The following is a 26,010-nucleotide window of genomic DNA, read 5'->3' as shown; positions in this document are numbered from 1 at the left end:
GAGAGCAGGGGGAGGAGTTGCAGGGGCTGGGGGAGGGGCCCAGAGAGCAAGGGGAGGAGTTAGAGGGGCTGGGGGAGGGGCCCAGACAGCAGGGGGAGGAGTTGCAGGGGCTGGGGGAGGAGCCCAGAGAGCAGGGGGAGGGGTTGGAGGGGCTGGGGGAGGGGCCCAGAGACCAGGAGGAGGAGTTAGAGGGGTTGGGGGAGGGGTCCAGAGAGCAGGGGAAGGAGTTGGAGGGGCTGGGGGAGGGGCCCAGAGAGCAGGGGGAGGGGTTGGAGGGAAGGGGGAGGGGCCCAGAGAGCAGGGGGAGGAGTTGGAGGGGCTGGGGGAGGGGCCCAGAGATCAGGGGGAGGAGTTGGAGGGTTTGGGGGAGGGTCCAGAGATCAGGGGGAGGAGTTGGAGGGTTTGGGGGAGGGTCCAGAGAGCAGGGAGAGGAGTTGGAGGGGTTGGGGGAGGGGTCCAGAGAGGAGCGGGAGGATTTGGAGGGGCTGGGGGCGGGGCGAAGAGATCAGGGGGAGGAGTTGGAGGGTTTGGGAGAGGAGCCCAGAGAGCAGGGGGAGGAGTTTCAGGGGTTGGAAGAGGAGCCCAGAGAGCAGGGGGAGGAGTTGGAGGGGCTGGGGGCGGGGTCCAGAGATCAGGGGGAGGAGTTGGAGGGGCTGGGGGCGGGGCCCAGAGATCAGGGGGAGGAGTTGGAGGGTTTGGGAGAGGAGCCCAGAGAGCAGGGGGAGGAGTTTCAGGGGTTGGAAGAGGAGCCCAGACAGCAGGGGGAGGAGTTGGAGGGTGTGGGGGCGGGGCCCAGACATCAGGGGGAGGAGTTGGAGGGGCTGGGGGCGGGGCCCAGAGATCAGGGGGAGGAGTTGGAGGGTTTGGGGGTGGGGTCCAGAGAGCAGGAGGAGGAGTTGGAGGGGCTGGGGGCGGGGCGAAGAGATCAGGGGGAGGAGTTGGAGGGTTTGGGGGAGGGGTCCAGAGATCAGGGGGAGGAGTTGGAGGGTTTGGGGGAGGGGTCCAGAGAGCAGGGGGAGGGGTTGGAGGGGCTGGGGGAGGAGCCCAGAGAGCAGAGGGAGGAGTTAGAGTGTTGGGGGAGGGGCCCAGAGAGCAGGGGGAGGAGTTGCAGGGGTTGGAGGAGGAGCCCAGAGAGCAGGGGGAGGAGTTGGAGGGGCTGGGGGCGGGGCCCAGAGAGGAGGGGGAGGATTTGGAGGGGCTGGGGGCGGGGCGAAGAGATCAGGGGGAGGAGTTGGAGGGTTTGGGGGCGGGGCGAAGAGATCAGGGGGAGGAGTTGGAGGGTTTGGGGGCGGGTTCCAGAGATCAGGGGGAGGAGTTGGAGGGTTTGGGGCCTAGAGAGAAGTGAAGGGCTCGGAGGGCAGGGGCAGGGACAGGAGTGAGGGGCACCGGCAGGACTGGTGGGGGTGTTAATATCCCCCCCCCCCCCCGAATCAACAGTCCCGCAGCCCCGAACGAGGCTGGGCTCTGGAAAATGACTCCGTTCATCCTCACCCGCTTGCTGTTGCCATGGTTTCCATTCACAGGTGCCGGGGGGTGGCGGGGGTGAGCTGCACAGAGAACAAGTGGATCCCTCAGCTGGGTTCCTGCACCGGGACCGACCCCGAATCCGCCGGATCCAAGAGGCTGCCCCAGAACTCCGGTATCACAGATCCACCACGGGACCTAGGCCCAGGTCTGAGAGCAACAGGTCTCCTTTGAGAAATGAGGGGTTACAGGCAGGAAAGATGCTAAGTGGTGCTTACAGTCACCTCTAGCACTCAGCTGTGCCTCGGTTTCCCCAGTTCTACTCCCCAGTTTAAGCTGGGTGCTTAGCCACAGCCACAGAGCAGTGTGCCTCAGTTTCCCCATTTCAGCTGCTGGCAGCAAAAGCCAGGTTAATCTCAGTCGGGGCCTGGGGGGTGACAGGGCCCTGATCTCGGCTGGGGCCTGGGGGGCGCCCTGGGTGATGGGGCCTGATCGCAGTCGGGGTCTGGGGGGCGACAGGGCCTGATCTTGGCCAGGGCTTGAGGGGCAACGGGGCCTGATCTCAGCCAAGGCTTGGGGGGCACCCGGGGCGACGGGCCCTGATCTCGGTTGGGGCCTGGGGGGCCACGGGGCCCTAATCTCGGTCGGGCCTTGATCTCAGGCCGTCTGGGCAGGGCTCTCTGAGGAGGGCAGAGGCTGCAGGAAAATGGGAGCGGGTTCCTCCTGCACGAGGCCTGGTCTGTGAGGTATCGATCGCTGTCTATTTATAATGGCCTCTTGGGGCTGCGTCATTTCCAGCTCGCTACGGCCCAGCGTCCATCAGCCGAGCAGGGCACACTATGACAGCAGGCGTGTGCGTGGTGCCAGCGCCGCCCAGACCCTGGCCGAGATCAGGGGCCTGGTGCCAGCGCCGCCCAGACCCCGGCCGAGACCAGGGGCCCCGGTGCCGGCGCCGCCCAGACGCCGGCTGAGATTGGGGGCCCCGGTGCTGGCGCCGCCCAGACCCCGGCCGAGATCGGGGGCGGGGTGCCAGCGCCTCCCAGACCCCGGCCGAGATCGGGGGCCCCAGTGCCGCCCAGACTCCGGCCGAGATCAGGGGCCCAGTGCCAGCGCCGCCCAGACCCCGGCCGAGATCGGGGGCCCCGGTGCCGGCGCCGCCCAGACCCCAGCCAAGATCGGGGTCCCGGTGCCGCCCAGACCCCGGCTGAGATCAGGGGCCTGGTGCCAGCGCCGCCCAGACCCCGACCGAGATCGGGGGCCCCAGTGCCGCCCAGACCCCGGCCGAGATCGAGGGCCCGGTGCCAGCGCCGCCCAGACCCCGGCCGAGATCGGGGGCCCCGGTGCCAGCGCCGCCCAGACCCCGGCCGAGATCGGGGGCAGGGTGCCAGCGCCGCCCAGACCCCGGCCGAGATCGGGGGCCCCAGTGCCGCCCAGACCCCGGCCGAGATCAGGGGCCCGGTGCCAGCGCCGCCCAGACCCCGGCCGAGATGGGGGCCCCGGTGCCGGCGCCGCCCAGACCCCAGCCAAGATCGGGGTCCCGGTGCCGCCCACACCCCGGCTGAGATCGGGGGCCCGGTGCCAGCGCCGCCCAGACCCCGACCGAGATCAGGGGCCCCAGTGCCGCCCAGACCCCGGCCGAGATCGGGGGCCCGGTGCCAGCGCCGCCCAGACCCCGGCCGAGATTGGGGGCCTGGTGCCAGCGCCGCCCAGACCCCGGCCGAGATTGGGGCCCCTGGTGCCGCCCAGACCCCGGCCGAGATCAGGGGCCCCAGTGCCGCCCAGACGCTGGCCGAGATCGGGGCCCCATGTGATCGTTCTCAGGCCCCTACTGACCCTCCTTTCCCTCCCCTCTGATCTTGCGGAGGTGTCGCTTCTCATCCCAGCGCCCTCTGGCCTGTCACTGCACGGCCCCCGCCTCTGGGGCTGCCTCAGCCCCCAGGCATCTCCTCCTGCCGCGCCCTGCGGCTGCGGGGCTGCGTGGGAAGCTGATGGCACATGGACCCGCTCTGCTTTCGCTCTAAATTTAGAGCAGCAGGAGAAACAGGAAGAACCCCAGGCTGTGCCTGCAGGAATGGAGCAACGGGCAGGCTGGCGCGAGGCCCATCTAGCCCGGGAGCCCGTCTCCAGGGCCGGCCCCGCTCTGGCCCAGGCTCGTGGTTAAGGACTGGCGCAAGGGGAGAGACCCCGGGCCCCATTACCTGCCGGTCCCTCCCAGGAGCCAGATCAAAGCCAGGGCCCCCTAGAAGAGAAAGGCCCCGTGTCCCATTCCCTGCCCCCCTGCCCTGGGCAGTGCCACACTGAGACCGGATGGGAGCTGGCACCCCGCAGAGGGGACAGCCCCCCCCCCCAGCACTGCGGAAGTCATGGCCCCGGGACGTGGGAAGTCTGTCTGCGGCTCAGGGGCCAAACGGGTTCGTCCTGCTCTCTCCCTAGCGGGACCCTGTGGGGCTGGTTGCCCTCCCAGCCAGCCAGCATGTTGTGGGCAGGGAGGGGGCTGTGTTCATCCTTCCCCCCCACCCCCACTGCTGGCGTGCCTCCCCTCCTCCAGCCCTGAAGATTATCTCAGCAGCGAGCCTGGAGCTGGGAGGGGGGTGGCAGGGCTGGAGAGAAAGTTATGGCTTTAATAGGGTGGGGTGGGGGGCTGGGAGCCAGGACTCCTGGGTTCTTTCCCTGGCTCTGGGAGGGAAGTGAGGTCTGGTGGGTGAGAGCGGGGGGCGGCTGGGAGCCAGGACTCCTGGGTTCTTTCCCTGGCTCTGGGAGGGAAGTGAGGTCTGGTTGGGTAGAGCGGGGGTTGGGAGCCAGGACTCCTGGGTTCTCTCCCAGCTCCAGGAGGGGAGTGGGGGCTGGTGGGTCAGAGCAGGGGGGCTGGGAGCCAGGACTCCTGGGTTCTCTCCCCGGCTCTGGAAGGGGAATGAGGTCTGGTGGGGTAGAGCGGGGGGAGGGGTTGGGAGCCAGGACTCCTGGGTTCTCTCCCAGCTCCAGGAGGGCTGTGGGGTCAGGTGGGCCCTGTGTGGGAGGGTGCTGGGGGGCGGATGTGAGCGCGTGTCCTGGGGGCATGCTGCAGGTTGCGTGGGTTTGCCATGAGTCGCTGAGTTCCAGCTTGTCTCTGGAGACTCGTCATGGGCCCAGATGACACCATCCACCCGCTCCGGGTGACTAACCAGCACTGAGCCGGGGCCTGGGCAGAGCAGGGGGTGCAGGGCTGGCGGCCAGGACTCCTGGGTCCCCTCAGCTGCAGAGAGGGGTCTGATTTGGTTGCCAGAACAGGAAGTGAGCATCAGGCCATCCCTTGCCTCTGACTCACCTCTCCTGGGGGAGGAAGACATGGCTGCATGCCTGTGACTCCGTTTCCCCATTTGTTACTTGCCCTATGCCTGGGATTAATTAACACCTGGCGGTGAGGGGTCAGCCTCCCAGCAAGTGATCTCCCCCCACCGGGGCTTTTCCTGGCCCCCTCCCACTCGGCTCTATGAGTTCTGCTCGTTGCCAAGGTGATGGGAGCTGTGTTGTGGGAGGGTGAGATTGTTCCACTATTCTAGGCTTCTCGTCTCCCCGCACCCCGTGCTCTGAGTCACAGCCTGCGGGGCGCCGGCGCCCGCGTACTCGCCGAGCCTGGGCCTGACAGAGCACCCAGCAGGGAAACTAAGTCACACACAGAGGCCATGGTATTTGGCCCGCCTCCAAAGGCACGGAGAGGGAACAGACCCAGGAGTCCTGCCGCTTCCTCCCTTCCAAAATCACACTCTGTTCCACAGGCAGGAGCAGAACCCCACCCTCCTCTCCACCACCAGACATGCCCCCACCCCCAAGTCGGGGAGAGAACCCAGGAGTCCTGGCTCCCAGCTCCCCTGCTCTAACCACCAGCCCCTACTCCCCTCCCCGAGCCGGGGAGAGAACCCAGGAGTCCTGGCTCCCAGCCCCTCTGCTCTAACCACCAGCCCCCACTCCCCTCCCCGAGCCGGGGAGAGAACCAGGAGTCCTGGCTCCCAGCTCCACTGCTCTAACCACCAGCCCCTACTCCCCTCCCCGAGCCGGGGAGAGAACCTAGGAGTCCTGGCTCCCAGCCCCTCTGCTCTAACCACCAGCCCCCACTCCCCTCCCCGAGGCGGGGAGAGAACCCAGGAGTCCTGGCTCCCAGCCCCCCCATAGCCGGTTTGTCAAGCCCCGCCCACTCAGTTCCTTCCCTACCAATCCGGGGCGGGCTGGGCGTGGCCCCGGGCTGTACACAGGCCGCACGTGGAGCCGGGCGGGCCCTGCGCACAGCCCGCCCCAGCCCCAGCCCCAGCCCCAGCGCCGGGAGCCGGGGGGGCCCAGGGGCTCAGCGGGCAGGGTGAGCGGTGCGGTGGGCGGGTTCCAGACGGAGAGGTGCTCGGGTCGTTTTGGTGAGTGAGCCCGGACTCCTGAGTTCTCTCCCCGGCTCTTGGGGGGGGGAAGTGGGGGCTGGTGGGTCAGAGCGGGGGGGCTGGGACCCAGGACTCCTGGGTTCTCTCCTGGCTCTGGGGGGGGGAGTGGGGGCTGGTGGTTAGAGCAGGGGGGGCTGGGAGCCAGGACTCCTGGGCTCTCTCCCGGCTCTGGGAGGGGAGTGGGGGCTGGTGGTTAGAGCAGGGGGGGCTGGGAGCCAGGACTCCTGGGTTCTCTCCCGGGCTCGGGGAGGGGAGTCGGGGCTGATGGGTCAGAGCGGGGGGGCTGGGAACCAGGACTCCTGATGACAGATTCAGGAACAGAGCAGAGGTGAGCAAATCCCTTTCCTGCTCCATGCCTCAGTTTCCCCACCTGCGGTGAGCATTGCTTGTCCCAAGCTCACAGGGCGCTGCTGAGCAGAAGCCAGGGCAGTTGAGGCCAGAGGTGCTGGCAGAGCACGGAGGTAGAACCATCCTGCCCGCTCAGCCCCTCTTCCTGGGCCTGTGTGCACTATCCCCTTTGAGCCCTGGGACCCCGCACGGTGACTCGCTCCTGTCCAGCGCATTTCAGCAGCCGCTCCTGGAGCACTGTATCAAGGGGCTCGGCATCATCCTCACTGGTGGGGAAACCGAGGCACAGAGCGGTGATGTGAATTGCACACGTTCACCCCAGAGGGCAGTGGCAAAGCAGGGAATACAAGCCAGGGGTCCTGAGTCCTGCACTCTACCCACCAGGGCAGGCTGCTCATATCTGTGCATGGCCTGCCATGGACAGACAAAGTGATAGGGGAAACTGAGGCACAGATGGGCAGTGACTTATCCAAGGTCGTACAGCAGCATGGGGGCAGAGCTGGGGATAGAACCCAAGTGTCCTAATCCCCAGCCCTCCCCCCACGTTCAAAACCCCCGGGCCCCACTACCCTTGCAGAGCTGGGTGAGAACCCTGGCATCCTGACCCCCAGCCAGGCAGGGTCCCAGGGGGATGCTCTGGCAGAGGACGTCTGTGGTTCCTGTTGGTATCAATTATTCATACCGGTGCCAAATTAACGCTGACATCAGCGCTTGGCAGCCGGCCAGACCCTCAGCTGGGCCCGTCACCGGGCCGGGCCCATGGACGCCAGCTGAGCTGCTCCCCTCCCCCCACGCCCTTCACATCCTCTGCGCAGCAAGCCAGCTACAGCCCGGAGCCGGGGCAAAGGGCTGCGGGTCGGGAGTGAGGGGCGCTGACAGGGGCTGCAGGTCGGGAGTGAGGGGCACCGGCAGGGCTGGGCTGGCAGGGGCTGCGGGTCGGGAGTGAGGGGCACCGGCAGGGCTGGGCGGGCAGGGGCTGTGGGTCGGGAGTGAGGGGCACCGGCAGGGCTGGGCGGGCAGGGGCTGCGGGTCGAGAGTGAGGAGCACCGGCAGGGCTGGGTGGGCAGGGGCTGCGGGTCGGGAGTGAGGGGCACCGGCAGGACTGGGCGGGCAGGGGCTGCGGGTCGGGAGTGAGGGGCACCGGCAGGACTGGGCGGGCAGGGGCTGTGGGTCGGGAGTGAGGGACACCGGCAGGGCTGGGCGGGCAGGGGCTGCGGGTTGGGAGTGAGGGGCGCCAGCAGTCACACTTCCCGCCCCACGGCCTGCGCTCCCAGGGGATATGTCACGGCTCTGGGGCAGGATGCAGGGGGCCGGCATGGTGCTAGGATCTCCTGCTCTCCCTCCCCCCACTGCGGCTCGCTGACTCCCATCCGTTCTCCCTGGCAGGTCTCCGTGGAGCCCCGAGTGGCGGCTAGGCCTCGTCTCCCTCACCACCCAGATGCCCCCTGTGCCCCGGCTCTATCCCGGGCTCAGGCCTTTCTCTGCCCATCCCAAGCTCTGCAGCCCAGCCAGGCAGTGGCTACTGGAGAGGAAACTGCTCCTGGGATCGGGGGACGCCTCCCCGCGAAGCTGCCAGGGGCTGGAGCCGTGACCCCGCGCTGCCCTCGCTCCGGGGGTTGAGATCTGCGCTGGCATCACCCCCTTTTGCTGCCGGGCCATCCCCACACGCACAGAGGGCAGCGACGGGGGCGTCCGCGGTGCCTCGTGCCCTTCAGGCCCCGGCCCAGGCGGCCGCCTCGCCAGCCCGTGTCCACACAGAGCCGTGGCGCCGCGGGACAGGATTGGCTTGTGCCACGTTCCCAGCCCCATGGAAGCCCTGGGGAAATCCACCCTGTGGCTCTGTGGGGAGCTGGCGTCCCCGGCTGGCCGGCTGCACATCCTGGATTGCCGCAGCCGGGAGCGCTACGACGCCTGCCACGTGGCCCGGGCGCTGAGCGTGGCCCTGCCAGGGCTGCTGCTGCGGCGGCTGCGCAAGGGGAAGATGTCGGTGCGGGCACTGCTCCCGCCCGCGCCGGGCGCCGTCCTGCTGTACGACGAGGCCACCGCCACGCTGCCGTGCCCCGGATGGGACGGCGAGGAGTCGGTGCTGGCCACGCTGCCGCGCCCCGGTCGGGACGGCGAGGAGTCAGTGCTGGCCACACTGCCGCGCCCCGGCCGGGACGGCGAGGAGTCGGTGCTGGCCACGCTGCCGTGCCCCGGCCGGGACGGCGAGGAGTCGGTGCTGGCCGCGCTGCTGCGCAGGTTGCGGGAGGAAGGCTGCACGGCGTATTACCTGCAAGGTCGGTGCCGCGGCCGTGCCCTGCTGCCCCCGCCCACGCGCCCTGCAGAGCACAGAGACAGGCCCAGCACTGCCCCTGCCCCAAGAGTGGCTGGGGGGAGGGTCTGGCTGTGCCTCAGTTTCTCCGGTGCGATGGGGCCCAGATCCCAGTCGGGAGAGGGGGGGTGAGGGCCCCGCCCCAGGCCCTGCTAGAATATCACCAATACTAACACACCTGCTCCGCCCGCAGGCGGCTTCTCCAAGTTCCAGTCCGAGTGGCCAGATCACTGCGAGAGCAGCCTGGAGGTGCCCAGCGCCAGCAGCTGCCCCGCTCCTGCGGGGACCCCAGTGGTGGGGCTGGGGGGGCTGAGCCTGGGCTCAGACGGGGACTCGGGACCCCTGAGCAGCAGGGGCCTGGACTCGGAGGCAGCCAGCCCCCCGTCCTACCCGGTGCAGATCCTGCCTCACCTCTACCTGGGCAGCGCCCGCGACTCGGCCAACATGGAGACGCTGGCCCAGCTGGGCATCCGCTACGTCCTGAACGTCACCCCCAACCTGCCCAACCTCTTCGAGGAGCAGGGCGGCTTCCGCTACAAGCAGATCCCCATCTCGGACCACTGGAGCCAGAACCTGGCCTGCTTCTTCCCGGAGGCCATCGCCTTCATCGGTGAGTGCCGGCGCCCCACGGCGCCCCACAGCGCCAGTGAACCCTCTGTGCTACCCAGTGCCCCACAGCGCCAGTGCACCCTCCCTGCTACCCAGTGTCTGGGAGCCCTGCCGGCCCCACGGCGCCCCCTCCTGTACCCCCAGTCCCAGTGCACCCTCTCTGCCGCCCCGTGCCTGGGAGCCCTGCCGGCCCCACGGCGCCAGTGCACCCTCTCTGCCGCCCCGTGCCTGGGAGCCCTGCCGGCCCCACGGCGCCAGTGCACCCTCTCTGCCGCCCCGTGCCTGGGAGCCCTGCCGGTCCCACGGTGCCCCACGGCGCCCTCTCCTGTACCCCCAGTCCCAGTGCACCCTCCCTGCTACCCAGTGCCTGGGAGCCCTGCCGGCCCCATGGTGCCCCACAGCGCCCCTCCTGTACCCCCAGTCCCAGTGCACCCTTCCTACTACCCAGTGCCTGGGAGCCCTGCTGGCCCCACAGCGCCCCTCCTGAACCCCCAGTCCCAGTGCACCCTCTCTGCTACCCAGTGCCTGGGAGCCCTGCCAGCCCCACGGCACCCCACAGCGCCCCTCCTGTACCCCCAGTCCCAGTGTACCCTCCCTGCTACCTAGTGCCTGGGAGCCCTGCCGGCCCCACGGCGCCCCACGGCGCCCCTCCTATACCCCCAGTCCCAGTGCACCCTCCCTGCTACCCAGTGCCTGGGAGCCCTGCCAGCCCCACGGCGCCCCCTCCTGTACCCCCAGTCCCAGTGCACCCTCTCTGCCGCCCCGTGCCTGGGAGCACTGCCAGCCCCATGGCGCCCCACATCGCCCCCTCCTGTACCCCCACCCCCAGTGCACCCTCTCTGCCGCCCCATGCCTGGGAGCCCTGCTGGCCCCACGAAGCCCCCACACTGCCCCCTCCTGTACCCCCACCCCCAGTGCACCCTCTCTGCCCCCTCCCAACCCTTCACCATGTTCCCCTCAGCTCATTGACTTTGGTTCCTTGCAATCCCATCAGCCCTGTCTGCATCGCATTGGCTGTGGTCCATCCATCCTCTCCTTGTTCCCCATGCCCCCAGACCTCCGAGACCGTGGTCCGTCCCGTCCACTGCCCCCATGGCTCATTGACCGTGGATGGTCCTGCCCTGTCCCTGTATGTCCTTCCCATCTCCAGTCCCCCGACTCCCTATGGATCAGTGACCGTGGTCCGTTCCATCCCCCTTCCTCCGTTCCCAGCCCAGCCCATGAGCCCCCTCTCCATCTCACTGATCGTGGTCCATCCCTTGCCCTCATCCTCCCGCAGGGACTGGAGAACCCCGCGGAGCTAATCTATGCAGTTCTCTGACTTCAAGGGGCTGCTAACAACATCCGTACCTTAGCATCCCCCCTCCCAGAGAGGGTGCCGACAATGCCGACGCCCCCGTAACCCCCCTCTGCCTCGGCTCTCCCCCTCCCCAGACGAGGCCGTGTCCCAGAACTGCGGCATCCTTGTTCACTGCCTGGCGGGTGTGAGCCGCTCGTGACGGTGACAGTGACAGTGGCCTACCTCATGCAGCGCCTCAGCCTGTCGCTCAACGACGCCTACGACCTGGTCAAGCGCAAGAAGGCCGACATCTCGCCCAACTTCAACTTCATGGGGCAGCTGCTGGACTTTGAGAGGGAACTGGGGCTGGCCAAGGGATCGCCAGCGACCCCCGGAGCCCCTGACGGGCACGGCCAGACGCCCACATCCTCCCCAGGCTGCTTCTTCATGCCACCGCCCTCCGAATGTGAGGAAGAGGATGGCAGCTTCCAGCGTTACCCCACGTAGCCCCTGTCATCCCCCATGAGCCCCATGGCTAATCTAGGCGTCGGCGGGGTTACCAGGGGATGTGTGGCTAACCTAGGCCTTGGCAGGACGCTAGAACCTGCAGGGATGAATCTAGACCTGCCTTTTCTGGGATCTGTGCTCTGGAGCCAGGTCTGGAACCTGCAGCTCTGGAATAGGAACCCAGAAGCCGCAATTAACTTCCTTGTTTGCACTTTTGGTTCCGGAACCACAAGGAAAATAAAACCCAGTGAGGTCATGCTGGAGCCTAGAACTCTTCGCTCTACAGATGAGAGCTTGAATGCCATGCCAGGTCTGGAACCTGGACCTCTAGAATTCAGCTGTGCCCCAGAGCCATTGTAGAACCATCAGAACGTGAACCTGGAACCTGCATCAACTATCTTGTTTGGACATTTGGTTCTAGAGGTTCAATTAGGAGAATATTAAGCCAGTAAACGATTGTGCTAGAGCATAGAACGTGCAGCTATAGAGGCAGATTAAGAAATCTTGACTGCTAATGCCATGTCTGAAATCTGGGCCTCTAGAATGGGGGAGATCAGCTGCACCTAGAATCTGATTGCACCAGAACTACCATTTCAAAACCATATGCCAGATCTGGAACCTGAAGCTCTGGAACCAGGATGTGGAACCAACAATTGTCTGCCTTGTTTGAGCCAGTAGTTCTAGAGCCATAATAAGAGTTAGAAACCACCAAGGTGGAGTCTAGAACCTGCAGTTCTAGAAGTGGATTAAGGAATCTACAGAACCAGGTCTGGAATATGCATCTCTAAAACAAAGACAGAGGGCTTATATTAACTGCCTTCTTTTGATCTAAAGCAACAGTGAGAGTTATAAGACACTGAGCTACCATTCCACAATCTAGATCCTGCAGCTCTAGATGTGGGTGAAGGAATCCCCATTAGCCAGTGCCAGGTCTGGAACAGCAGTTCTGGAACCAGGATCCAGAGCCAACATTTACCTGCCTTGTTGAGACCTTTTGGTTCTAAAGCTACCAATCTACTATGGTGGAACCTACAACCTGCAGCCCTCGAAGCACGTTCAGGATTCTCCAGTGCCAGGTCTGGGACCCGTAGCCAGGATTGGTGATCCACTCTATCTAGAACCTTATTGCTTGAGCATTATCCTTTAAAAGCCATGTGGGCCAGATTTGGAACCTGGCTATACAACAAAGATAGAGAATGCCCATCTTGTTTGGACCGTTGGTTCTAGAGCCATCATGAGAGTAATAATCATGCCAGAGTCTAGAACCGGCAGATCTCGAAGTGGGTCAAGTGATCTCCAGTGCCAGGTCTGGAACCTGGGGCCCTAGAACAACGATCCAGAGCCCACTCGCCTGCCTTGCTGGTATCTTTTGGTTCTAGAGCCAGTTAGGCTACGCTACTGGAGTCTAGAACTTGCAGCTCCAGAAGTTGAATCAGGACACTTCCCCATCAGACCTCACCGCAATGCCTGCGCTGGAATGTCACCCCGAGACTGAACGCTGACCTGGACCACATCCAACCACGTGCTTATGAGTTTTGAACAACTGGATTGGAACTGGGGCTACTTGGCAACTCTAGAACTAGTTCTCGGTAGGGTTCCCAGCCGAAAACCAGATTGTGTTGCAGTGGGTTTGCAGCAGAGACCTGGGAGCCAGGAAAGAACGGTGTCCGTCTGTCCATCCCTGCTGGAGGAGCTGTCCCATGGGTGTCCCCACGTGCGTGTCGCTGCTGGAGGAGAGGAACCCTGGCATGTCCCTGCTGGAGGGGATGTGCCATGCCTGTGTGTGTGTCCAAGTGCCAGACGGTCACACTGATCCTCACTAGCTGATGCTTGGGCCTGTGGGGGGGGGGTGTTGTTTTTTCACTGTTCTAACTCTTCCCCCCACCTTGTGCAGCAGATGTGCCGTTGTTGGGGTGTTCAGGGACTGTGAAGGGGGGGAGGGCAGGGCTGGGAACCAGCAGGGACAATAAAGCTGGACTTTAACCCCCTGCTTCTGCAGTGTTTTCCAGCGGGGGATTCTTCTCCTCAGCACAGGACTCCTGGGTTCTATCCCCAGCTTTGGGAGGGCAGTGGGGGCTGGTGGTTACAGCAGGGGGGCTGGGAGCCAGGACTGCCTGGGTTCTCTCCCGGCTCCGGGAGCAGAGTGGGGCTGGTGGGTCAGAACCTCACTTTTCCCCTAGCAGAGGTCAGGGCGTTTCTTGCTGCACCTTGGCTGCGGTGGGGATCAAGCTGGGGGGCTGCGCTCAGTCCCTGGAGCCTGCGCGGGGGCCGGGAGCCTGTATCAGGCCTTTCCCCCCTCCCTGAGCAGCCCCCCCATCCCCATCCCTCCTGCAGCTGCCCTTCCCCTGTGCAGCCAGCTGCGTCCGGAGCTGGGGGAGCAGAACTGTGAGATTTGCCAGGAGTCAGGGCTGGGCGCTGGGGGGCACCGGGCGAGGGGCGCTGGAGAGAGGTATTTGGCAGGGGGTGCTCGTCGGCGGAGTGGGGGCTGCTCTCTCCTGGGGGGCAGGGCAGGGTGCTGGGGGGCTCCGGTTTGGGGGCTCAACGGGGGGGCAGGGGGAGCTCTCCCCTGGCGGGCAGGGCTGGGCACTGGGGGGCTTGGTGGGGGGCGCTCTTCCCAGGCCAAATCTCCCCTGACTTCCCATCCAGCCTGGAAGAGCCACAGGCCCCCCCAGTGCCCCCCTCCTGCAGCGCCTCCGGCTTCCTGCCTTTGTGAGCAGAGGAAACGCTGCTTCCTCTGAGCCCATGGACCCCCTGCCCCCGGCCAGAGGGGGGAGGGGCTAACCGCAAGAGCTGCCTGGTGCAGCCCCCCCCCATGCTGCGGCTTCTGCGCCCTGCTAATAACGCCACCCCTAACCTTAATCCGGCCCCGCCCCTTCACCTGGCCCTGCCCTGCCCTGCTAACCCTACCCCGGCCCCGCCCCTTCACCCCGCCCTGACAACCTTAACCCGACCCCACCCCATAAACCGGCCCTACCACCTTACCCAGCCCCGCCCTGATAACCCTAACCCAGCCCCCCCTTCACCTGCCCCCGCCCCCTTGCCCTGCCCTGATAACCTTAACCCGGCCCTGCCCTGATAACCCTAACTTGGCCCCACTCTTTCACCCGGCCCCGCCCCCTTACCCCACCCCGATAACCCTAACCCGGCCCCACCCCATTAACCAGACCCGCCCCCTTACCCAGCCCTGCCCCTTTACTGGCTCCACTTGGATAACCCTAACCCGGCCTCACCCCCTTACCCGGCCCTGCCCTGATAACCCTAACCTGGCCCCGCCCCCTTACTTGGCCCCGCCCTGATAACCAGTCCTGCCCTGTTACCCGGCCCTGCCCCAATAACCCTAACCCGGCCTCGCCCCGTTACCCGGCCCCGCCCCAATAACCCTTACCTGGCCCCGCCCCGATAACCCTTACCCAGCCCCGCCCCGATCGGCCCCGCCCCCTTACCCGGCTCCGCCCCACTAACCCTAACCCAGGGGTGTCCCTTTACCCGGCTCCGCCCTGATAACCCTAACCTGGCCCCGCCCCCTTACCTAGCCCCGCTCCGATAACCCTAACCCGGCCCCGCCCCCTGACCCGGCCCCGCCCCGGTAACCCTAACCTGGCCCCGCCCCCTGACCCGGCCCCGCCCCGATAACCCTAACCCAGGGGTGTCCCTTTACCCGGCTCTGCCCCGGTAACCCTAACCCGGCCCCGCCCCCTGACCCGGCCCCGCCCCGATAACCCTAACCCAGGGGTGTCCCTTTACCCGGCCCCGCCCCGATAACCCTAACCTGGCCCCGCCCCCTTACCTGGCCCCGCCCTGATAACCCTAACCTGGCCCCTCCCCCTTACTTGGCCCCGCCCTGATAACCAGTCCTGCCCTGTTACCCGGCCCTGCCCCAATAACCCTAACCCGGCCCCGCCCCCTTACCCGGCTCCTCCCCAATAACCCTAACCTGGCCCCGCCCCCTTACCTAGCCCCGCTCCGATAACCCTAACCCGGCACCGCCCCGATAACCCTTACCTGGCCCCGCCCCCTTACCTGGCCCCGCCCCGATAACCCTTACCCAGCCCCGCCCCGATCGGCCCCGCCCCCTTACCCGGCTCCGCCCCACTAACCCTAACCCAGGGGTGTCCCTTTACCCGGCTCCGCCCTGATAACCCTAACCCGGCCCCGCCCCCTGACCCGGCCCCGCCCCGGTAACCCTAACCCGGCCCCGCCCCCTGACCCGGCCCCGCCCCGGTAACCCTAACCCGGCCCCGCCCCCTGACCCGGCCCCGCCCTGGTAACCCTAACCTGGCCCCGCCCCCTGACCCGGCCCCGCCCCGGTAACCCTAACCTGGCCCCGCCCCCTGACCCGGCACCGCCCCGATAACCCTTACCTGGCCCCGCCCCCTTACCTGGCCCCGCCCCGATAACCCTTACCCAGCCCCGCCCCGATCGGCCCCGCCCCCTTACCCGGCTCCGCCCCACTAACCCTAACCCAGGGGTGTCCCTTTACCCGGCTCCGCCCTGATAACCCTAACCTGGCCCCGCCCCCTTACCTAGCCCCGCTCCGATAACCCTAACCCGGCCCCGCCCCCTGACCCGGCCCCGCCCCGGTAACCCTAACCCGGCCCCGCCCCCTGACCCGGCCCCGCCCCGATAACCCTAACCCGGCCCCGCCCCCTGACCCGGCCCCGCCCCGATAACCCTAACCCAGGGGTGTCCCTTTACCCGGCCCCGCCCCGGTAACCCTAACCCGGCCCCGCCCCCTGACCCGGCCCCGCCCCGATAACCCTAACCCGGCCCCGCCCCCTGACCCGGCTCCGCCCCACTAACCCTAACCCAGGGGTGTCCCTTTACCCGGCTCCGCCCTGATAACCCTAACCTGGCCCCGCCCCCTTACCTAGCCCCGCTCCGATAACCCTAACCCGGCCCCGCCCCCTTACTTGGCCCCGCCCTGATAACCAGTCCTGCCCTATTACCCGGCCCTTACCCGGCTCCGCCCCAATAACCCTAACCCGGCCCCGCCCCGATCGGCCCCGCCCCCTTACCAGGCTCCGCCCCAATAACTCTAACCTGGCCCCGCCCCCTTACCTAGCCCCGCTCCGATAACCCTAACCCGGCACCGCCCCCTGACCTGGCTCCGCCCCGATAACCCTTACCTGGCCCCGCCCCCTTACCTGGCCCCGCCCCGATAACCCTAACTCGGCTCCGCCCTTTACCCGGACCAGCCCCGCCACTCTGTATTGCGGAGAGGGATAGAAAAGGGGCGTGGCTTCTGTGAGGCCATCAGCCAATGAGCGCTGCAGGTCAGTGTGAGTGGCACCTGCGCTGGCCAATTGGAGCGGGGCTCAGCGCTACGCGGGCTGCAGGAAAGATGGCGGAGGCCGCGGCCGCCTCGGTGTATGAGCAACTGAAGGTACTGAGCGGGACCATCGCACCCGAAGGGGGAGGGGGTTGCTGCCGGGCGGGACCATCGCACCCGGAGGGGGAGGGGGTTGCTGCCGGGCGGGACCATCAAACCTCCCGGGGGAGGGGGGCTGCCGGGCGGGACCATCGCACCCGGAGGGGGAGAGGATTGCTGCCGGGCGGGACCATCGCACCCGAAGGGGGAGAGGATTGCTGCCGGGCGGGACCATCGCACCCGGAGGGGGAGGGGGTTGCTGCCGGGCGGGACCATCAAACCTCCCGGGGGAGGGGGGCTGCCGGGCGGGACCATCGCACCCGGAGGGGGAGGGGGTTGCTGCCGGGCGGGACCATCAAACCTCCCGGGGGAGGGGGGCTGCCGGGCGGGACCATCGCACCCGGAGGGGGAGGGGGGTGCCGGGCGGGACCATCGCACATGGGTGAGACCATTGTGCCGAGGAGGGTTGTCGGAGGTGCTGGGCGGGAGGATCACACGCGGGGGAGCAGGCGGGCGGAGCCATTGTGCCGTGGTGGGGGGGAGCCATCTGACCCGCTGTGTCCCCCTAGGAGCTGCGCTGCCCCCTGCTGGACGGAGTTTTCCTGCCCGAGCCCGGGGCGGCCCTGGGGCTCCTCTGCGCCCCCTCGGCCCAGCGCCTGGAGCTGCTGGCCTGGCTCTGCGCCCGGTACCCGGAACCCCCCTAGCGCCCCCCCCAGAGCCCAGTACCCGGAACCCCCCTAGCGCGCCCCCCCAGCGCCCGGTACCCGGAACCCCCCTAGCGCCCCCCCCAGCGCCCGGTACCCGGAACCCCCCTAGCGCCCCCCCCAGACCCCAGTACCCGGGACCCCCCTAGCGCGCCCCCCCAGCGCCCGGTACCCGGGACCCCCCTAGCGCCCCCCCCCCCAGCGCCCGGTACCCGGGACCCCCCTAGCGCCCCCCCCAGCGCCCGGTACCCGGAACCCCCCTAGCGCCCCCCCCCCCAGCGCCCGGTACCTGGGACCTCCCCAGCGCCCGGTACCCGGAACCCCCCTAGTCCCCCCCCAACGCCCGGTACCTGGGACGTCCCCAGCGCCCGGTACCTGAGACCCCCTAGCACCCCCCCCCAGCGCCCGGTACCTGGAACCCCCCTAGCAACCGGTACCTGGAACCCCCCTAGCACCCCTCCGTGACCCCCCCAGCGCCCCCCCCTAGCACCTGGTACCCGGGACCCCCCTAGCGCCCAGTACCCCGAACACCCCTAGCGCCCGGTACCCGGAACCCCCCTAGCAACTGGTACCTGGAACCCCCCTAGCACCCCTCCGTGACCCCCCCCCTAGTGCCCCCCCTAGCACCCGGTACCAGGACCCCCCTAGCGCCCAGTACCCAGAACCCCCAGCGTCCGGTACCCGGAACCCCCCTAGTGCCCCCCCCCAGCGTCCGGTACCCTGAACCCCCCAGCATCCGGGACCCAGAACCCCCCTAGCGGCCCCCCCCAGCACCCAGTATCTGGGACCCCCTAGTGCCCCTCCGGGACCCCCCTAGTGCCCGGTACCCAGAACCCCCCTAGCACCCCCGCCCAGCGCCCGGTACGTGGGACCCCCTACTGCCCCCCCGGACCCTGCCAGCGCCCGGGACCGCCCTGGTGACCCCCCCAGCACCCGGTACCTGGGACCCCCCAAAGCGCCCCCCTGGGACCTCCCCAGCGCCTAGGACCCGGGACCCCACCCCAGTGCCCCCCAGTCACCCCCCTTAGCCCCCCCCAGGACCCATTTATGGCCCTGCACTGCCCACCTTAGCTCCCCAGGGCGTGAATTCCCCAGAGTTGGGCACATCAGCCTGGCTCCTGCAGTGACGCTTTCTCCCCCGCCCCCTAGAGCGAACCCCCCCCCCTCCAAGAGCAATTCGCCACTCTCACGGGAGTCGCAGATGGAGGAGAAAACTCAAGGTGTGTCCAGCTCAATGGGGAAGGTTTGGGGAGCCCCAGAGCTTCCCACGTATGGGGGCTGACTCCCCACCAAGCCCCCAGAGGCTCCACTCCTCTACCAGAGCTGGGAAAGAGCCCAAGAGTTCGGGCTTCTAGCCCCCCTGCTTTAACCCACCAGCCCCCCCGCCCCTCCCCAAGCCGGGAGAGAACCCAGGAGTCCTGGCTCCCAGCCCCCCCCGCTCTAACCCACCAGCCCCCACTCCCCTCCCAGAGCCAGGAGAGAACCCAGGAGTCCTGGCTCCCAACTCCCCTGCTCTAACCACCAGCCCCCACTTGCCTCCCAGAGCCGGGAGAGAATCCAGGAGTCCTGGCTCCCAGCCCCCCTGCTCTAACCACCAGCTCCCCCTCCCCTCCCCGAGCTGGGAGAGAACCAGGAGTCCTGGCTTCCAGCCCCCCCTGCTCTAACCACCAGCCCCCACTTGCCTCCCATAGCCAGGAGAGAACCCAGGAGTCCTGGCTCTCAGCCCCCCCTGCTCTAACCACCAGCCCCCACTCCCCTCCCTGAGCCAGGGGAGAACCCAGGAGTCCTGGCTTCCAGGCCCCCCCTGCTCTAACCACCAGCCCCCACTTGCCTCCCAGAGCCGGGAGAGAACCCAGGAGTCCTGGCTTCCAGCCCCCTGCTCTGGATTTTACCACCAGGCCCCAGCCCAGGGGCAGGCGCATCCCAGCGTGAGGGTTTCACTGGCTCTGTTCTCTCCTGACAGAAATGGCCAAACTGGGCTCCGACCTGCTGCTGTGTCGATCAGACGAGCTTGATCTCATTGAGGTGTTGGAGTTTAGGATAATCGGGATGCCTGGGTTCTCTGCGGCTCGGGGGGGGAGGGGGGCTGGGAGCCCGGACGCCTGGGTTCTCTGCGGCTCGGGGGGGGGCTGGGAGCCCGGATGCCTGGGTTCTCTGCGGCTCGGAGGGGGGAGGGGGGCTGGGAGCCCGGACGCCTGGGTTCTCCCCGGCGTTGAGGGGGGGAGGGGGGCTGGGAGCTCTGACGCCTGGGTTCTCTGCGGCTCGGGGGGGGGAGGGGGGCTGGGAGCCCGGACGCCTGGGTTCTCCCCGGCGTTGAGGGGGGGAGGGGGGCTGGGAGCCCTGATGCCTGGGTTCTCTCCCAGGCTCTGGGAGGGGAGGGGGGCTGGGAGCCCGGATGCCTGGGTTCTCTTCCGGCTCTGGGAAGGGAGGGGGCTGGTGGGCTAGAGCAGGGGGGCTGGGAGCCAGGACTCCTGGGTTCTCTCCCCCGGCTCTGGGAGGGGAGGGGGCTGGGAGCCCAGATTCCTGGGTTCTCTTCCGGCTCTGGGAGGGGAGGGGGTGGCGTAACAGCGATCTGCAGGGGGCGCTCTCACCACCATCTCTCTGCAGGGGGAGGCCAGTGCCGAGCGGCAGCTCCGGTTCATGGAGCAGCTGCTGGATGTGATTCGGTACCTGGACGCCATCACTGGGACGGACACCGGGGACTCGACCACCTCCAGGTCCAGGAGGCCTGCCCGCTGCAAGCTCTGGGAGGTGTCTGCGGGGGGTGGGGGCCTCTCCTCTGCCAGGCAGTGCTGGGCGCTAGGGGGCGCTGTGCTGCAGGGGAGCACTAGGGGTGCTCCAGCTTACAAGCCCCCACTTCCCTCCCAGAGCTGGGGAGGGAACCCAGGAGTCCTGGCTCCCAGCCCCCCTGCTCTGACCCCCCAGCCCCGAGCCAGGGAGGGAACCCAGGAGTCCTGGCTCCCAGCCCTGCCCTGCTCTGACCCCCCAGCCCCGAGCCAGGGAGGGAACCCAGGAGTCCTGGCTCCCAGCCCCCCTGCTCTGACCCCCCAGCCCCGAGCCAGGGAGGGAACCCAGGAGTCCTGGCTCCCAGCCCCCCTGCTCTGACCCCCCAGCCCCGAGCCAGGGAGAGAACCCAGGAGTCCTGGCTCCCAGCCCTCCTGCTCTGACCCCCCAGCCCCGAGCCGGGGAGAGAACCCAGGAGTCCTGGCTCCCAGCCCCCCTGCTCTGACCCCCCAGCCCCGAGCCGGGGAGAGAACCCAGGAGTCCTGGCTCCCAGCCCCCCTGCTCTGACCCCCCAGCCCCGAGCCAGGGAGGGAACCCAGGAGTCCTGGCTCCCAGCCCCCCTGCTCTGACCCCCCAGCCCCGAGCCAGGGAGGGAACCCAGGAGTCCTGGCTGACCCTGCCTGTCCCTGCAGCAGGGAGGAGTCGCTCCGGGGGGCCGCGAGGAAGAACGAGGAGTTCCTTCGCGAGGTCTTCTCCAGCCCCAGTTTGCCGGCCTTGCTGGCCCCCACCCTGCCCCCCTGCACCGCCGACATCAAGCCGCTGCTGCTGGAGGAGCTGGCCCCGCACATGAGGTTTGTTGGGGGTTTGTCCCCTTCACAGACCCCCCCCAGCCAAGGCTGGGCCCTGCCCCCATCCTGCTCCATGGAGATTTTCTCTCTGCTAACTCTGCCAGTTCCTCTCCCAGAGCTGGGGGAGAACCCAGGAGTCCGGGCTCCCAGCCCCCCCTCTAACCCACCAGCCCCCACTCCCCTCCCAGAGCCGGGGAGAGAACCCAGGAGTCCTGGCTCCCAGCCCCCCTGCTCTAACCCACCAGCCCCCACTCCCCTCCCAGAGCCGGGGAGAGAACCCAGGAATCCTGGCTCCCAGCCCCCTGCTCTAACCCACCAGCCCCCACTCCCCTCCCAGAGCTGGGGAGAGAACCCAGGAGTCCTGGCTCCCAGCCCCCCCTGCTCTAACCAGCAGCCCCCACCCCCCTCCCAGAGCCGGGAGAGAACCCAGGAGTCCTGGCTCCCAGCCCCCCCTCTAACCCACCAGCCCCCACTCCCCTCCCAGAGCTGGGGAGAGAACCCGGGAGTCCTGGCTCCCAGCCCCCCCCTCTAACCAGCAGCCCCCACCCCCCTCCCAGAGCCGGGAGAGAACCCAGGAGTCCTGGCTCCCAGCCCCCCCTCTAACCCACCAGCCCCCACTCCCCTCCCAGAGCCGGGAGAGAACCCAGCAGTCCAGGCTCCCAGCCCCCCCACAGCCGGGGAGAGAACCCAGGAGTCCTGGCTCCCAGCCCCCTGCTCTAACCCACCAGCCCCCACTCCCCTCCCAGAGCCAGGAAGAAAACCCAAGCGTCCGGGCTCCCCACTGCGTGCTGTAACCACCCCGTTTCTCCGAAGGAGCCGGCTGTCAGGGAGATCCAGTGGGAAGACGCTGGCTGAGCTCTCCAGCACCCTGGAGGAGGCAAACGCCGCACTGGAGCGGCTGAGCGCAGAGGTGTGCTTGCTGGGGGGAAGCCGAGACTTCTGGGGGAACCGTACATCCGGGAACAGAGTTAGATCCCTGTGCACTCTGGGTAGGGACTCAGCACCAGGACTCCTGGGCTCTCTCCCTGGCTCTGTCAGAGGAGTGGGGGCTGGGGGGTCAGAGCAGGGGGGCTGGGACCCAGGACTCCTGGGTTCTCTCCTGGCTCTGAGAGGGGAGTGGGGGCTGGTGGTTAGAGCAAGGGGGGCTGGGAGCCAGGACTCCTGGGTTCTCTCCCTGGCTCTGTCAGAGCTGGGGGGGCTGGGAGCCAGGACTCCTGGGTTCTCTCCCAGCTCTGGGAGGGGAGTGGGGGCTGGTGGGTCAGAGCAGGGGGGCTGGGAGCCAGGACTCCTGGGTTCTCTCCCAGCTCTGGGAGGGGAGTGGGGGCTGGGGGGTCAGAGCAGGGGGGCTGGAGCCAGGACTCCTGGGTTCTCTGCTGGGCAAGGGAGCCCTTTGGGGCACCCAGACTGACCCCGTTCCCCACAGAGCTCCTCCCTGCGGGGGGACACGGAGCCCCTGGCCCCTGGCACTGCCCTGCAGACCCTGGCGCTGGCAGCCTGCGACTCACACCAGCTGATGGCGGCCTTCAGGCAAGTGTACGAGACAGAGCTGCGGGAACACTGCGTCCGTGGCCCCGCCCCACGGCTCAGCCCCTGTGGTCCCCTGGCCCAGCACCTGCACCAGGCCCTCACCCTCTGCACCCAGGTACTGAGGGGGCTGGGGATGGGCCCTTTGCCTGAGCAATATGGGGAGGGGTGGAGCTACAGAAGGGGCGTGGTCTCTATGGGTCCCCCTCCAGATGGGTGTGGGGCCCTTAATGACAGCCCCCCCAGCAGGGTCCTAGAAGGGGTGGGGTGGGGGGCTGCGAAGTCCCTGGGGTGGAAGGGGAGGGTCCATGGTGCCAGGGTCTCACCCCCCAAAGCTTCCCCCAGGAGCTGCGGGCGCTGGCCCAGCTGAGCGACACCTCAGAGCAGGTGGTGCAGACGGTGGAGCGGAGACGCGGCGAGCAAGGCACCAGCCCCCCAGTGACACTGCGTAAGTTGCCCCAGAGCAGGCAGAGAACCCAGGCGTCCGGCCGGGGTTTGGGGGCAGCTGCTGAACTGATGTGAATTGTTTCTGTTCCAGCTGCGAGGATGGAGGAGCTGCGTCGGCGCTACCAGGCCCGCCTGGCCGCTGCCGGTGGGCTGCCGGGGTGACCCCAGGACTGGGCTGGGGAAGGGGAGAAGGGTGGGGAGCTCCAGGGCCCCCATCCCACAAGGGAGCTGCTGTCCCACTATTCCTGGGATAATAAAAGAGTAATTAATTATTAACTGGTGCTAATTATCCCTGATTTCCCCCCCACGCAGACCCTCCCCCCCAACTGAGATCGCCCCCTCCCCTTGTGGAGCCTGCACCCCCTAACTGAGGTTTGGCCCCCCCGTGCATGGTTCCTTCCCCTTGACCAAGATTGGGGGCCTCCCCCATGGGGACCCTGCCAAGGAGCTCACTCTGACAAATCATTGTTCCCCTTTCCCAGCCAGGGAAACTGAGGCAGGGCCCAGGGAGGAGATGGCGGCAGCTGGCCAGGTAGGGAACCCAGGTGTCCTGCAGTTCTGCTCCTGCCCCCCGCCCCCCGCCCTGCCTCGAGATCCCTGCATGTCTGTGTCTGACCAGCAGGGGGAGCCAGAGACCACAGCGCCCTCGCCCCACATAGGCAGGGCCCCCTCAAGTCCCAGCCCCAGTTCGGACACTAGGGGGCGCTGAGCGGCAGGGAGCCTGCGTAAGCAGCCGGACGCCTGGGTTCTGCTCCGGCTCTGGGAGGGGAGGAGGCTGGTGATCAGAGCATAGGGGCTGAGAGCCCGGACGCCTGGGTTCTGCCCCGGCTCTGGGAGGGGAGGAGGCTGGTGAGCAGAGCATAGGGGCTGAGAGCCCGGACGCCTGGGTTCTGCCCCGGCTCTAGGAGGGGAGGAGGCTGGTGATCAGAGCATAGGGGCTGAGAGCCCGGATGCCTGGGTTCTGCCCCTGCTCTGGGAGGGGAGGAGGCTGGTGATCAGAGCATAGGGGTGGCAGGGGCTGAGAGCCCGGACGCCTGGGTTCTGCCCCGGCTCTGGGAGGGGAGGAGGCTGGTGATCAGAGCATAGGGGCTGAGAGCCCGGATACCTGGGTTCTGCCCCGGCTCTGGGAGGGGAGGAGGCTGGTGATCAGAGCATAGGGGCTGAGAGCCCGGATACCTGGGTTCTGCCCCGGCTCTGGGAGGGGAGGAGGCTGGTGATCAGAGCATAGGGGCTGAGAGCCCGGATACCTGGGTTCTGCCTTGGCTCTAGGAGGGGAGGAGGCTGGTGATCAGAGCATTGGGGTGGCAGGGGCTGAGAGCCCGGACGCCTGGGTTCTGCCCCTGCTCTGGGAGGGGAGGAGGCTGGTGATCAGAGCATAGGGGTGGCAGGGGCTGAGAGCCCGGACGCCTGGGTTCTGCCCCTGCTCTGGGAGGGGAGGAGGCTGGTGATCAGAGCATAGGGGTGGCAGGGGCTGAGAGCCCGGACGCCTGGGTTCTGCCCCGGCTCTGGGAGGGGAGGAGGCTGGTGATCAGAGCATAGGGGTGGCAGGGGCTGAGAGCCCGGACGCCTGGGTTCTGCCCCTGCTCTGGGAGGGGAGGAGGCTGGTGATCAGAGCATAGGGGCTGAGAGCCCGGACGCCTGGGTTCTGCCTTGGCTCTGGGAGGGGAGGAGGCTGGTGATCAGAGCATAGGGGTGGCAGGGGCTGAGAGCCCGGACGCCTGGGTTCTGCCCCTGCTCTGGGAGGGGAGGAGGCTGGTGATCAGAGCATTGGGGTGGCAGGGGCTGAGAGCCCGGACGCCTGGGTTCTGCCCCTGCTCTGGGAGGGGAGGAGGCTGGTGATCAGAGCATTGGGGGTGGCAGGGGCTGAGAGCCCGGACGCCTGGGTTCTGCCCCGGCTCTGGGAGGGGAGGAGGCTGGTGATCAGAGCATAGGGGTGGCAGGGGCTGAGAGCCCGGACGCCTGGGTTCTGCCCCGGCTCTGGGAGGGGAGGAGGCTGGTGATCAGAGCATAGGGGTGGCAGGGGCTGAGAGCCCGGACGCCTGGGTTCTGCCCCGGCTCTGGGAGGGGAGAGGGCTGGTGATCAGAGCATAGGGGTGGCAGGGGCTGAGAGCCCGGACGCCTGGGTTCTGCCCCGGCTCTGGGAGGGGAGGAGGCTGGTGATCAGAGCATAGGGGTGGCAGGGGCTGAGAGCCCGGACGCCTGGGTTCTGCCCCGGCTCTGGGAGGGGAGTGGCCTGGTGGTTGGGAGCCCGGATGCCTGGGTTCTATTTCTGGCACAGGGAGGGAGCAGGGCGCTGGTGGGGGCTAGAAACTCTGCCCTATAAGGAAGTGGCTCCAGCTTGGGGCCGTGTTTACAGGGAGCCACCATGACTCAGCTCTGGGCCGAATTCCTCTGCCATGGGAGGGAAGGGGGGGGAGCTGGGTAGGATCACTGAGCCAGATCCCCATGCTGGGAAACTGAGGCACGGGGACCCCCCCACACCCCTCCCAGAGGCCCCTGGAAAGAGAACGCAGGAGACCTGGCTCCCACCCTTCCACTCTGGACTCCACAGCGAGGGGTTAGTGCCCCCAGCAGAGGGTGGGAGCCGCGTTCACTGCCCAGGCCTTGGTGGGAGAGGCTTCCTGGGAGGAGCCCAAACCACACGAGGGGCCAGGGCCAGCCCCACCCTGCCGGGTTTCTCACTTCCCCAGTGAGCCCGGGGGGCGGCTTCACAGCTTCTGCCTCGCTCCCCACAGCGGGGCCCTGAGTGCAAGAGCACAGGCCTGGGAGAGAACCCAGGAGTCCTGGGGGTCCTCCACCCCCCTGCTCTTAACCACCAGCCACCCTTCCTGAGCTGGGCAGAGAACCCAGGAGTCCTGGGGCTCCCCACACCCATGCTGTAACCAGCAGGCCCCACTCCCTTCCCAGAGCTGGGGAGAGATCCCATGAGTCTTGGCTCCCAGCCCCCCTGCTGTAACCACCAAGCCCCCACTCCCGTCCCCGAGTCGGGGGAGGACCCAGGCATCCAGGCTCTGGCCTGTTAACTCCAGTTCCCCGCCCCAGCTGATGTGTCTCAAGGATCCTTCCACCTCCTCTGGGGCCGGGATTCCTGAGGGGCTGAGGTAATGGGGCTGGAGGGAGGGAATGTGGGGAGCGGAGGGAGGGTTGCTCCCCGCCCCCCAGCTCTCTGTGACCACATCTGGAAGGGGGCCAACGCCAAGACAGAGCCTCGGCCCCTGGGTTGGGGTCCAGCCCCATTCTGTCAGCCAGCCAGTCCCCGCTGTGGGGCTGGATTGGGGACGGCGCACCATAGAGGGGACAGGCCCCACGACCCACTCACTGCTCCCCCAAGCCAGGCAGTCCCTGCCCTGAAGCCGGATTGGGGCTGGTGCCCCCCAGAGGGGACAGGCCCCTGCCCCATTCCCTGCCCCCCTGAGCCAGCCAGTCCCCGCTGTGGGGCCAGATCGGGGCCGGTGCCCCCTGGCTGGGGCT

The 26,010-nt window shown here is 67.7% G+C and overlaps 1 protein-coding gene, 1 long non-coding RNA gene and 1 pseudogene across 9 annotated transcripts; 2 read left to right on the top strand and 1 right to left on the bottom strand.

Moving 5' to 3' along the window:
• Nucleotides 1-1,341: 1,341 nt before the first annotated feature.
• LOC127036419 (dual specificity protein phosphatase 9-like) lies at nucleotides 1,342-11,180 on the top strand (annotated as a pseudogene).
• A 3,138-nt stretch (nucleotides 11,181-14,318) lies between these two features.
• LOC127036492 (uncharacterized) lies at nucleotides 14,319-15,164 on the bottom strand. 3 transcript variants are annotated; one of them, XR_007770150.1, is made up of 3 exons: nucleotides 15,003-15,164; nucleotides 14,816-14,876; nucleotides 14,319-14,435 (listed from the first exon to the last, which is right to left on the bottom strand). It is a non-coding gene; the product is annotated as an uncharacterized LOC127036492 (long non-coding RNA). The 3 variants fall into 3 exon arrangements; XR_007770151.1 differs by lacking the exon at nucleotides 14,319-14,435 and adding an exon at nucleotides 14,565-14,736; XR_007770152.1 differs by lacking the exon at nucleotides 14,319-14,435 and adding an exon at nucleotides 14,565-14,693.
• Nucleotides 15,165-16,028: 864 nt separating this feature from the next.
• Nucleotides 16,029-22,815, top strand: LOC127036435 (HAUS augmin-like complex subunit 7). Of its 6 annotated transcripts, XM_050927363.1 has the most exons (9): nucleotides 16,029-16,307; nucleotides 16,862-16,977; nucleotides 18,960-19,021; nucleotides 19,604-19,713; nucleotides 20,413-20,571; nucleotides 21,382-21,557; nucleotides 21,992-22,210; nucleotides 22,438-22,540; nucleotides 22,631-22,815. In XM_050927363.1, exons 3-9 carry the CDS (start codon nucleotides 18,962-18,964, stop codon nucleotides 22,791-22,793), a joined length of 990 nt encoding a protein of 329 aa, XP_050783320.1. In that variant the 5' UTR covers nucleotides 16,029-16,307; nucleotides 16,862-16,977; nucleotides 18,960-18,961; the 3' UTR covers nucleotides 22,794-22,815. The 6 variants fall into 6 exon arrangements, 5 of the variants coding, with proteins under 5 accessions (XP_050783320.1, XP_050783319.1, XP_050783321.1 ...); XR_007770095.1 differs by lacking the exons at nucleotides 16,029-16,307; nucleotides 16,862-16,977 and adding an exon at nucleotides 18,157-18,216 and having other exon boundaries at nucleotides 22,428-22,540; XM_050927362.1 differs by lacking the exons at nucleotides 16,029-16,307; nucleotides 16,862-16,977 and adding an exon at nucleotides 18,157-18,216 and having other exon boundaries at nucleotides 20,416-20,571.
• Nucleotides 22,816-26,010: the final 3,195 nt, after the last annotated feature.

The sequence above is a fragment of the Gopherus flavomarginatus genome, chromosome 18 (genome assembly GCF_025201925.1).
Source record: "Gopherus flavomarginatus isolate rGopFla2 chromosome 18, rGopFla2.mat.asm, whole genome shotgun sequence".
Taxonomy (NCBI): Eukaryota; Metazoa; Chordata; order Testudines; family Testudinidae; genus Gopherus; species Gopherus flavomarginatus.
Note: the sequence above shows the minus strand (reverse complement) of the source record. Positions and strands in the feature narration are given on the sequence as shown.

Excerpts from the sequence above, each read along its gene's own strand:
- LOC127036435 (XM_050927361.1), top strand. Across the intron at positions 19,714-20,412 it reads GGGGACTCGACCACCTCCAG|CAGGGAGGAGTCGCTCCGGG; the intron begins GTCCAGGAGGCC and ends CTGTCCCTGCAG. Across the intron at positions 22,211-22,437 it reads CCCTCACCCTCTGCACCCAG|GAGCTGCGGGCGCTGGCCCA; the intron begins GTACTGAGGGGG and ends AGCTTCCCCCAG.